Source organism: Spermophilus citellus (genome assembly GCF_964194105.1).
Source record: "Spermophilus citellus genome assembly, chromosome: 1".
Taxonomy (NCBI): domain Eukaryota; kingdom Metazoa; phylum Chordata; class Mammalia; order Rodentia; family Sciuridae; genus Spermophilus; species Spermophilus citellus.
Window position 1 is genome coordinate 71,794,442 of NC_138182.1, and position 13,043 is coordinate 71,807,484.

Genomic DNA, 13,043 nt, shown 5'->3' on the forward strand with positions numbered 1-13,043 from the left:
CCTGATAGTCATTCCAAGGATCTCACAGTTAGCGTTAAAAATATGCCTTTAAAAAAAAAAAAAAAAAAACTCTTACTGGTGTTGAGTGGGGCTGGGGTTGAAGCTCAGTGGTAGAATGCTCACCTGGCACGTGTAAGGCATATTTTTGATCCTCAGCACAATACAAAAAGAAACAAATAAAATAAAGGTATTGTGTCCATCTACAACTGAAAAATTAAAAAAAAAGAAATGCAACTGAGCTAATATCAGTATGCTCGGTTACTATCAGTACTTTATTATTAATTTTTGTTGTCGAAATTTATGAAACTTTTCTGTGAATCCCGACAGTTTGGTTCCTCTTCTTCCTTCTTTCTTCCTCTTTGTTTCTATTTTTTTCTGTCTTGTACTAACTACCATCTCTGACAAAATGTTGCATACAAGTGGAGAAAGCAAAATATACTTATTATACAGTTAAAATTTGACCTTTAATCTGCTCAGCTGATCGTTTAGTAAGAGTTTTTGTTCTGTATTTTTGGTCATGGATGGATATTAAATTTTTACTATGATAAATCCAATTTGGTATTATCTTTATTACACATTGCTGGGTTCACCTTGCTAATATGAATTTTGAATTTTTGTGCCTATGATCTTGAGTAAGCGTGGCCAGTAATTTTCCTTTTTTCATACTTTCCCAATCTGATTTGGACATATTTACAGCCTCATGAAATTAATTGGGACTATTTCCTGTTTTTTATATTCTCTGGTAGAATTCGTATGATATTAGAATTATCTGTTTATTGAATATTTGGTAGAACTCACCAGTAAAATCATCCATCCTTGCGTTTTTTTTCCTCAGGGAGATTTTAAATATCAGTGATTGAAACAATTTAGTAGGATCAACTTATTCTTTTTAAAATTTTTTTTTTTTTGTAGCGTAGGACAGAATGCCTTTATTTTGTTTATTTTTATGCAGTGCTAAGGATTGAGTCCAGTGCCTCACATGTGCTAGGCAAGTGCTCTGCCTCTGAGCTACAGAACCAGCCCGGATCAACTTATTCTTTAATGAGTTTTGGTACTTTATATTTTGTAGGAATTCATCCATTTTCAAAATGTTCACATTCATTACCTCAAGCTTGTTTATAGTATTCTTCTTTATTTTCAAAAATTTTCTCATTCCCAATACATTTTAAAACTTTTTTGCTTTATGATGATCAATCTTCCAGAAATTTTCCAATTTTAGTAGTCTTTCAGAAGAATTAACTTTTGTTTCTGCTGAAATTTTCCTTTTTGTTAATTACTCTCCTATCTTTATTTCTCATTTCCTTTGGATTTGTCCCCAAAGGAAAATTTAACCTTTTTCTAAGTTCTTGAAATGGATATTTCACTCAATTTTCAACCTTTCTTCTTTCTGAAAGAAATCACTGAAGGCTAAGCTTTCCCCCATAAGTTTACTAATCCCTACTTTTAATAAAGAAAAAGCAGGTCAAAGACTGTTTTTGGTGAGCACTTGTATCCAGTCGGAATTTAAGAATCCCTTTGCATTCATTTTAGTTATCTTCAGAGTTACCTTCTATTTGTAGCACATGGCATTATTCAGTTTCTATTTATGGTAGAGATAGAAATTTTTCTTTTATTATATATTTATTAGAACAGAGAGTGGCTTAGTCCGTATTTTTGTTGTTGTTGCTAATAATACAATATCACAGACTGGGTAAATTATAAAGAAAAGAGGTTGATTTTGGCTCATAGTTCTGGCCCAAGGTTGAGTAGTCACATAGAGTGATGGCCTTATTACTGACAGAGTCCCAATGCTGCTCCAGGGCTCACATGGCAATAGACAGGGAGCATGCTTGTGTCTCCACTGTTATCTCTCCTTTTCTTATACAACTACAGAACTCTCTCATGGCAGCTGCACCCCAGGATTTTACCTAATCCTAATCGCCCCCAAAGGCCCTACCTCAAAACACATAGATTAAGCTTCTACCCTCTGGAGACCACACAATGGGGATTCAACTTCAACATGAGTTGTAGAGGGAACAAATCATATTCAACCCACAACAGAGTCATTTCAAGAAAAATATTAATAATTGAAAAAGTGCTACAAAAATTGGCCAAAGATTCCCAGAAAGGTATGTTGTAGCTCAAATATGAAAAATTAAGAGAGTGATTCATCAGTGACTCTTTTTTGGGAAACTAGAGTTCTTCCCTCATTCATATGTACCATCTTGTTGCATATGTAATTATTCATCATAGCGGGTAATTTCTGACAATTATGGAAAATAAGGCAGAGATGGACGTGTACAATGTTCTAATGTCCAATAAAGAGAATAATTACTCTTGAGAATTCCAAATTTTGGGTTAGATGTTAATTGCAGAAGTGTTATTAAAATTAAAGATTGGATTATTTGAGAGTGAATTCAGGAGGTATTAGAAAAGGTCACAGTGATCCAGCATGTGTTCATCAAGAGCAAGTCATGTCATATTAAACCACTTCCCCCTTATTACTAAGACAAGATTATTTGATTGGCAGATCAGTGTAAATCAGGAGAAAGACTGTATTGTGCTTTAGTAATACATAGGCCAAAGTTATCATATACTGTAAAGTGATAGAAATAAATGTGATCGACTCTATGTTGTTTAGCAATCTTATCAAACATACTTGATAATATAAAGATAATTAATATTTCAAATCTTAGAATATTTGTTTTAAAAAAGCTTCAAGAAACTGGAATTGGAGATTCAGTGAGGCTACAAAGCATGAATATGTAGTGTTCCACTGAGATCAATACTTCTCCAGTTTCCCTCTAATGTTCCCCCAGGGCCAGGTCATGGTGAGCAGATACTCTGTACAGACGTAGGACAGAGCCCCAGAGGTTTAGCTCCAAGTATAACTAATCCTGGATTTCCCTGTACTTGTATCTTCTATCATAAAGATTCCTATAAAACCTGCATCTATTCTACAATACATTTATATTTTATGATTATATTTAAAATAACATTTTGATCAGCCAAACTTTGTTTTTATTTAAAAGACCTGTTTGGAGCTTGGGGTATAGCTCAGTGGTAGAGCAGATGCTTAGCATGTGGGAGGCCCTGGGATTGATCCCCAGTGCCAAAAACAAACAGAAAAAAGGCATATGTAGGTGAATTTCTAGTCCCAGAATCATTGAGGGGTTTTAAAACAAGTATACTTGTCTATAATTGTAGAGTTTTAGAGACATTAACAACTTAGAACACTTATTCCCGGCTCCTTGCTTCATAGATATAGAAATTGATCCTCATCTTCCACTTCCTAATACTTGACCTCTCTTATTAATCTAAATATTTCAAATGAAGAATCCAATTTTAAAAATCTATTGTCACATCGAAGGCTTATATCCTCTTGCTGATATAATCCTTAACTTTCATTTCTAAATTTTAAATTTAAATGTACAATTTCTTGAATTCTTGACATGTGGCAATCAAGATGTCATTGTTTTAGTTAGCTGTTGCATTGCTGTGACCAAAATACCCGACATAAACAATTTAGAGGAGGGAAAGTTTAGTTGAGGCTCAGTTTGAGAACTCTAAGTCCACGGACAGCCCACTCCATGGCTCTGGGCCAGAGGTAAGGCAGCACATCTTGGGGAAAGGACCCAGCAAGGGAAAGCTGCTCCACTCATGGTGGGCACCAGAGTGGGGGCCAGGGTGTTGGGAAGTTGACAGCCATCAAAAGAAGGGGAGGGTGCAGGGAAGAACAGCCCTTCCAGGGTACACCCCCAGAGACCCACCTTCTCCAGCCACGCCCTACCTGCCTACCCTTATCACCCAGTCAGTCAGTTCATTCAAAGTAGGATGGATTTAGGTTACAGCTCTCACAATCTAATCTTATTGCCTCTGAATATTTTTGCATTAACAGGAGTTTTTGGGGACACTTCATATTCAAACCATAGGAATCATGATATTACATTTTATTAAGATTTTGGATTGATTTGTTCTAATTAATCTTAATCACAATGCCTAGTTAAATTTTTAATTGTCAAGTTGTTGGGGAAATGTTGGGGAAGTTCTTTTCTAGGGTTTTAATGAACATCCAAATACTGATAACACTATTACTATAGCTTAGATTATCATCTCTATTACTTTTGTCCACAATGAAAGCTTGGGAGTATAATCTGGTGGTAGTGTTTTCCAGCATGCTAAAGCCCTGGAGTCTCTCCCTAGCACCACCAGGTTATAGGATAGAAAAGAACAAAAGGAAAAATGAAGAGGTATTTTTTTTTCAGTTTGAGCCCATCCCTCCTTGAGTGATTTTAAACAAATTTACTTACTTTCCTGCATCCACATTTCTTTAACATATATATTAGCTGCTCTACCTCTCTTGTTCTACTTCTAAGAACCATGAATTGTAATCATGTGTAAGAGATAATTTTCAAATATTTGAAAATTATCAAGTATTTATAACCATGGCATCTGTATGAGTGGCAGAAAATTCGTCTTATGTGTCCTACTAGTTTATCACTGTGGTAAAAAGTTTGTCATTTTCCCCCTTCTCTTATTTCTGAAAATGTTAGGCCATTGCGGCACCAGTAGTTATTAAGAACACGACTATAAGGCAGTCTTTATTTATTCCTCTTTTCCTTTTTCTTTATTAAAAAAATAGAGTATAATTTCTCATTTTTCTAGTTATACATGATGTAGAATCCCACCAGTCATGTAGTCATATATGTACTTAGGGTAATAATGCCTGATTCATTCTACTATCCTTCCTATCCTCACATCCCCTCCCCTCCCTGAACTCCTCTCTACCTAATCTAAAGTAACTCTATTCTTCCTTAACCCTTCCCCCCACCCCCATCCTCCTTTATTGAGAGTTATCATCCACATATCAGAGAAAACATTTGGCCTTTGGTTTTTTTTTTTTTTTGGTGGGGGGGATTGGCTTATTTTGCTTAGCATGATATTGGCTACTCTTCTTTTTCCAAGGTAAATGTTTCTCTTTCAAACACAAAATATTGTGTGTGTCAAGTCATAGGTTTGAGTTTTAAAGGTGTTGTTCCTGAATAGAAAGTGCATTGTATGTGAGGAGAAGCACATATTTCCACTTGGAAGAAGCCAGGGAAATAGAGCATGAACCTAAATGGAGACTTTTTTTTTTTTAAATTTCTAGAGACCTCCATGTATGGTGCTGTGTGTGTTTGTTGGTTGTGTGTCTTGCTGGGAGGGAGGGATAAATGGCATGCTGGTTGGCTGTAGTGCCACCTGTGGTTTATAATTAGAAAGTTACTGGAGCTAGGAACCATGGCTGTTTTCCATGAGGAATTGCATTTTCAGTGCACTGACTTCGAGAACTTTCCCTTATTCTGGTGTTTACCCTTCCCTGATTTTCCTTTCAGGACCCCAGAAGTGAGGTCAAGATGCCCCTGTCACAAGAGCCAGAAGAATGGCTGTCACCAAGGAGTATTTTGTATCTGCTGAAATGAAGGGGATTAAGACCGAGTCCAAGGACTTCTATAACATCTTCCCCCTGCAGCTTCAAGAAGAAATACAAGAGATTCTCAGATGAAAAAAAATTAATTTTGTTTTGGGGAAAAGCCAATAACTCTTAGCCAATCCAGTGTTTTACCTTAAGAACTTCCGTGGGTTACTGGATCAGAAGGCAGTCATTATCAGACTGGTGTGTCACACTTTAAGAAACGCAGACACGAAACACAAGGATGTTTTCTGACATCAGATGATGAAAGGATGTTGAAGGCAAAAACCAGCTTTTCACCAGCCAGGAAGAGCTGAACTTGGAGTGCACATTTAAAGACAAGACAAGCAAAAGACTTAAACAGAAGGAAGAAAAGTACTTTCATGGTTTTCAAGGACAAACATTTCAGAAGTGATAATGGAGACCAAGGAGAATAGGTAAATGAATTAATATTTTAGATGACAGTTGTTTGCATTGAGATTTTAAGGCTTGTCAGGTTTTCCCAAGTGAAATGTAGATAGGCAAAAACAAATGCCTGTTCTCTAGAAGTAAAAGTGAATTAGCCTCTATATAGAGGAACTCTCTATATATACTCTCTATATAGAGATACTCCAGGTTTAAATTAGATTGCATATATAACATTCCAAGCCAAGCCAAGGATTAAAAATAATTTCTTCATATTTGTACACATAGTTTTGCATTTTTCTGTTTCCTTATGTGGCTATTCATGTTGTAGAGTTGATTAAACTCTCTTATTTTCTCTTTCATGAAATGTATATGTTAGTATCTTGCATCAACCATATGATTATTTGGAAAATATAAAATAAATAGCTGTGAAGTACTTGAAATTGTACTGAATAACCTGATGAAGGAGAGAGAGAGAGAGAGAGAGAGAGAGAGAGAGAGAGAGAGAGAGAGAGAGAGAGAGAGACTTTTACTTTATAAATTATAATAAAAGATAATGCTTGCTCCTTTTCTCAAATTGCTTATTTTACAAACTTGAGGATTAAGGTAAAAATGTAACATTTATGTATATTTGCAACTACTGCTTAAATTTCTCTGTGTTCTTCTTTTCTTTTCAAGCATATAACAAAACACCCTTTTATAATTTTTACTGCTGTATGCCAATGGCACATTCTTTAATTGAGATTTTAGTGCCATAGAGACCAGGGAATGCTTCACATCTTTAAGCTAATAACTATGTCAGCAGATAAAAAGGCTTTTCAAATTTGAAACATTAGGGGAAAATGCTATTTGTTTTTCTCTTTACTTTTTGAAAACAATTTTGCTCATTAGAGGAATTTCATGTTATCATTTCAGTAGAACTTGCCTCTTAGTGTATCCAGATTAATCTTGTGACTGATTTTTAAATTAATTATATGACTAGAAGCTGGGTATGGTAGTGTGCACTGATAGTTCCCAGCAGTTGGAAGGCTTGGTGGGAGAATCATTTGAGACCAGGAGTTTGGAACCAGCCTGAGCAATATAGTGAGATGAAAAAAAAAAAAAAAAAGAATGCACAAGGTATTATTTATTTTCTGGTACTATTAGAAGTTGTCTGAGATGAATTTTCTTACTACTACTGATACTAAATTGTTTGGACATGAAAGAAATGTACTTTATTGTCTCATGTTATCTTGCAATATTGCTGTGGATTTTCTTTTTTAACCTTCTTAAGTATTTCTGTATTAGTACTTCCCCCCACTAGTTTAAGAAGTAGATGTTTTTTCAAGTGAAAGTCTAACTCATTTTCATTTACCTTGCCAGTTAACTAATTTTTAATAATTTCATTTATACATTTATTTGAAAACTGGTGGTTATATAAAGTCAATGATGCTAACACTGATTATAGGTGGTCAACAATCAAGATTGATTTGAAGCATCTAATGATATTGAAAAACCAACACATTACATGGTCTGTACAGGCACTAGGTGATAAATTCTATTTATAGCTAGAAAAAAGTATGAATAAACTTTGCAGTTAATTCAGGTGTTTTTGTGCAGAGATTTACATTATGTGGACTTTGGCTACTTAGAATTCCCAGTTTACTTAAAGCCAAAATATTAGTGGCTGCATAGAACAACATTTTTGAATACATAAAGTAGATGTGTTGAGAGTCAAAGGATCAACTTGGAAGTTTTTTTTTTCTTAATAAACACTGCAATTAAGACTTGTAAAAACCTGTCCCATTAAGACCATAAATTTGTGAAATACGGTTGCCGGGTCTCCTTGTTCCTAGTGCAAGATCATTTTTAAGGCTTAAGATAGAGCCTAGGCTTGCACTTTGGGGCTTTTGTACTTGAGGTTGCTGGTGTGTGTGGATGGTGGTGGCTTCCTCAGAGTCTCAGCATTAGTATACAGGACCTTCATAGGCATTGGCTTTATGTATTTTTTTTTTTTTTGCGGGGTGGGGAGAAGTTAAATTATCTATTAAGTTATATGAAATGCTATGTATATGCCAACATAAAAGCAGATACATTATTGAATACACCCATTTGAAATTTTAAGTTAAAAGTTGCAATATACAGGATGTCCCTTCTTGAAGGCTGCTTTGAGAATCATCCCTCAATCCTTTGCCTTCAGGAAGACATTGGAGCAATAGTATGTGATGGTACAAAAAGCAGATTCCAGGAATGGACTAGATTGGGAGGTGGGGAATGCATGAGGATGCCAAAGAAGCAGCAGCTCTAGCTATAGTACACTTAAGAGCATGACATGTTTGGGATCCATTCAAGCTGGTGACAATGTCTAAGAGATTTCCTCTTATGGGATGGGTCTCATTTGGTAGATGAGAAAATGGAGGTCACATGATTTGCTTAAAGTCATAGGGTTTGTTAAAGAAAAAATTCATTTAACACTTGTTAAAATGGCAAGGAAGATTTTGTTCAGGGCAGGTGCTGAGACTATTGCAGTAGAGGAGAGAGATGGGGTTCAATGGGTAGTTTATAGCCAGCATTCAGAGTTAGGGTTTGGTGGATGGAAAATTACTGAGTGGACATCAGAGGCTGAAGAATTCTTGTTAACTGGCTTGATAGAATGATAAGATATGAAGGATGAAAGATAAGGAATTTAATGAGATGTAAGTTGTGATCAAACATCAAGTTTGGAGGATTCTCACCAAATGGATTTATCAGGATGCTTGCTATAGTTGAGCCAGGCAGGTCAAAGACAGGACCCTAATTGAAAAGAGTCTCAGAGGAGACTGCCTAAAGTGTGGTTAAGGAGAGACTCTTTTTTGGTCCCTCCTCTCATTTAAGGAAAGAAGGGACAGCTTTCTTTTCTCTGAATAATTTAAATGAATTTCTCATTCCATTATCTTTAGTTCATCAGTACTAGCTGAGCCTTCTGCTGAGTCTTGGTAGTACAGAACATTTGCTGGATGGTGTGAGAAGTCAGGCATTTAATGAAGGGGGATTTCTATGAAAATAAAAATAAAGAATAATCATTAGAATGGACTGTACATCCAATTTCTGAGACTAGAGGGCAGCTCATTGAAAAGATTTCCAGATATCAGCCTCAAAGCATCTTCAGATGGTGGAGTGAGGAGGCCAAGAGGCAGTCTAATGGATTTCCTGGTTTGCATGTCCTGGAGATGGTATAGCTGTCAGGGTCCAGTCAGGGTTCTTTCCTGGAGCAGAGCGTGCAGATGCAGGTGAAAGGCAAAGTGCTGATTGAGATCACCCTTTGGGTGAGCCAGGCACTTCGGTCTGTATTTGATCACAGATGTTTTCAAGGATGCATCAGAGTATAACAAAAACTTCCTGTGGACCAAAAAAAGACTTTAAAATGGCTGTGGTTAAAGAGCAGATGAGTGCATTTGATCCGAAAATTCAGTTATTTATGTAGCATACATTTAAAAATAAAGAGAATTATGATGTATAACATTATACCAGGACTGTCAAGGATAGCAAAGTTATCAACAACTTTTTTAGGAGTGTCATACAACTTCTGAAATATTTTGTTAATGTATTTACCTATACAAGTATAACAGAGGGAAGGCTAACAAGAATTTTTTTTTATTTTACTAAGTTTTTCATTCAATTAAACATATTAAATAAGCCCAATTATTATTATTGTTATTTGAAGGGTTATTGAGGATTGAACTCAAGTGCACTCGACCACTGAGCCACATCCACACCCCTATTTTGTATTTTATTTAGAGACAGTATATTATTGAGTTGCTTATTTGCTGAGGCTGGATTTGAACTTGTGACCTTCCTGTCTCAGCTTCCTGAGACACAAGAAGCCCAATTATTATTATTATTATTATTATTATTATTATTATTATTATTAAAGAGAGAGTGAGAGAGAATGAGAGAGAGAGAGAGAGAATTTTAATATTTATTTTTTAGTATTTGGCGGACACAACATCTTTGTTTGTATGTGGTGCTGAGGATCGAACCCGGGCCGCACGCATGCCAGGCGAGCGCGCTACTGCTTGAGCCACATCCCCAGCCCCCCAATTATTATTATTTAAAAAATATTTTTAGTTGTAGATGAACATAAAACTTTTATTTTATTTATTTAATTTTTAAAATGTGGTGCTGGGGGTTGAATACAGTGCCTCAGGCATGCTAGGCAAGCGTTCTACTACTGAGCCACAACCCCAGCCCCTAATTATTTTTTATTACCACTCTTTTTACAAAGTGAAAGAATAAATCTTTGGGGATTTTCCAAGTGCACTCTGGGAAATCTCAAAGTCAGTTGCAGATTGAGACACTTTTAGGATTTGATTTTGAGAAGATAAAACTCAAAAATGTTAAAAGTTTTGAACTCCTGGCTGAATCAGGTCCTAGGATGCTGTGAAACAATTCCTAGCTACCTATTTAATCAAAGTGACCATAAAAGAATTTGAAAGGATATAAAACAGTTGTTTTTTTTTTAACTTAACTCTTAAGAGTGAGACTAGTCGGTCCTCTTAAATAGTCAAGGACACAATAAAAGTTAGACAGGAAATTATTCTGATAAGACAGAGAATCCTTGTTTCCTAGGTGGATTACTCAAAAAGTAAAGAAAACCTTTTAAAAATTTCTTATTAAGGGCAGACTAATAATCCAAGAAGATCCTGTTATTTAAATAGGTTTTTGCCATTAATAAACAAAAGAACAAATTATAAATAAGTCCATTCAACCTCAGTTTTGACCACATGTGATAAAATTCCTTTGGGACTATTTTTCATAAACTTTCTATAATTTTTCATAAACTTTCTATAACTTTTCATATCCAGTCAGGTTTTTCCTATGTTTTCCTCTTTTTATTTCTGGAACAACCATTTCTATTATGATGAAATGCTCTTTTTTTTCTTCCTCAGTAAAAACACACTTTGCATATTTTTCATAGAAAGTTGTTTCTCTTTCTCTTTATATTTTCAGTAGTTTCACTTACATATATATAATATAATATATATTATAACATTTAACAATTGGTAACATTTTTTTAACAGAGAAAATTAGGATGTGGATAGTTGTGGATTGGCTGTCACATACCAGCATTCTGTAATTCTGACTGCAAATTTTATGAGTGTACCTTCTCAAAATTTTGGCAGGCATGTGCATTGTAGTACAATTTTTCATATTTATTAACAGACCAAAATATATTTTGCCTCTATACACCATATAAAAATAAGCCAAAATTTTATCAACTTAAAACTTGTGCTTAGTAATTAAAGTGCCAGAAGTTTATCTTAGTTAGAAATTCTAATAAATATCTATTACCTAACAGAATTCTAAGGTTTCAAGTTACCGAAAAGATTATGGAAACTTTTGAGTAGACATTATAATATTAAACAAAGCTAGAATCTTCTCAAGTTACTTCCCTGTTAAGTATTTTTAGAGCATCTTCGTGTTAGGCATGTATCATAAAGAGCAAACAAAAAAAAAAATAAAGAAAGATAAAGATAAAGAAGACAAGAAAACCAAAAACTTAAAACACATGGGTGTTGTTTGTTTTACTGCTGTGCTTGATATATGTCCAGTGACAGGTATTAAGCATTAAGCAATTCATCTTTCACCTCATCATTTTCTTAGGTTAAATACAAAGTTTTAAAAAGAATTTAAAGCATTTGGTTATAATATTAATTTATTTGATTAGTAAATCCAAATATAATGCTTATATTATACTTATTGCTGAAAGCTTAGAACATATACCCATTTTCATTGAACAATAATTCTTTTTTCTGTAAAATTTTTTAGTTGTAGATGGACACAATACCTTTATTTTATTTATTTATTTTTATGTGTACTGAGGACTGAACTTAGTGCCTCACATGTGCTAGGCAAGCACTCCACTACTGAGCCACACAACCCTAGCCCTGAACGATAATTCTAAATTGACTTTATTCATTAGAGATTTACTCAAATTGTATGAGTTGCTTTGGGGTTAGTTTCTATGTTTCCTGGAGTTCTAGAAATACTTAATTCATGTAAGTGCTTATTTATCACTGAGCCAATTTGAATAGAACTCCTTTAAGGGAATTCATAAATTAATTTGGTGATGCTTTCTAGAGGTAGAAAAATATCACGTATATCTGAACATCCTAAGCATACAGACAGACACAAAGAGAGACCTCATAGCTTTTGTTCTATAATTTTAAACAGGAGTGAGGTAAACATAGTAATACAAAACTCACTGGTTTTTATAAAATAGTTGACTCTTGTCTTTGCCTTAGTATTTATTCTATCTGCATGGTGTTTGTGACAAATAGAGTAAGTCAAGGTTACCTGCTCGAAAGGAGAGAATGTTTTCCACCAACGTTTATGGAGGAGACTTTTAGATGTTGCTATCCAATTGCTTCTGAGGGTCCCCGAGTCCTTTGTGAGCTCCTCATGGGGGAAGAGGGTCCAAAATTCAAGTAACTGTCGGGAGTTGAGAGGCTGGAGTGGAAAGGGAAAGTTCTGGCAGGGGCCAGAGGAGGTCAGGGTTTGGAGGGCAGCCTACCTACCAAAGGATTCAAAGGAACTGAAGGGACCACCAGAGGTGGGTGGTAAGAGGAGGAAGACAGAAGTGAAGGGGAGGAGAGGTCTTGGAGGAGTCAGCTTAGGAAAGTTCTAAATTATCCTTAGTGAAATCAAGCCACAAGAAAGAAAGAGTTCAGAAGTAGGGCTGCAGTAGTGAGCCCAGGGTCATCAAATATGGGAGGGGTGTGGGTAGATGGGGAATTCAGTCACGGAGAAGTGCCCATCTTCTTAATTAACGATACTTTGCAAACATGGAAGCCTGGTTCTCACAGCCAGCCTCTAGAGTATACCCAGAATCTTAGGAAACCAAATCTCTCCCGGCCATACTTCTATCAGCTATCATCAGGGCCCTGGCTTGGGAGTTGGACTTCCCAGTGGATTCCAGAGCAACCAGTCAGAAGACAAAAGCTTCCAACGTGCGCCATGGTTCCTGGATGAGTGGTCTGCGGTCCCGTGATGAGTCTGATCTTAAACAAGTCACACAGCACCGTGTGTGTTAATGAAATAATTATTTGAACGTTTGCTAAACAGCAAGAAGAACATTATTCAGAATGATTACAGCAGGCATGAAGACTATCATGATGGAGGGAGGGGTTGAGTTCAACTGAAATACCGTGAAGACAGCTGGGAATTATGTGGAGACATGAAAGATGGA

The 13,043-nt window shown here is 35.6% G+C and overlaps 1 protein-coding gene across 2 annotated transcripts in view; it reads left to right on the forward strand.

Moving 5' to 3' along the window:
* The window catches only part of LOC308657875 (sacsin), an 88,913-nt gene that overhangs the window by 9,835 nt on the left and 66,035 nt on the right, over positions 1-13,043 (forward strand). For both annotated transcript variants that reach the window (XM_081310095.1, XM_081310096.1), the window contains exon 2: positions 5,355-5,868. In XM_081310095.1, the coding sequence (XP_081166221.1) occupies positions 5,849-5,868 (20 nt within the window). In that variant the 5' untranslated portion in view covers positions 5,355-5,848. The remainder of the gene's footprint in view (positions 1-5,354; positions 5,869-13,043) is intronic.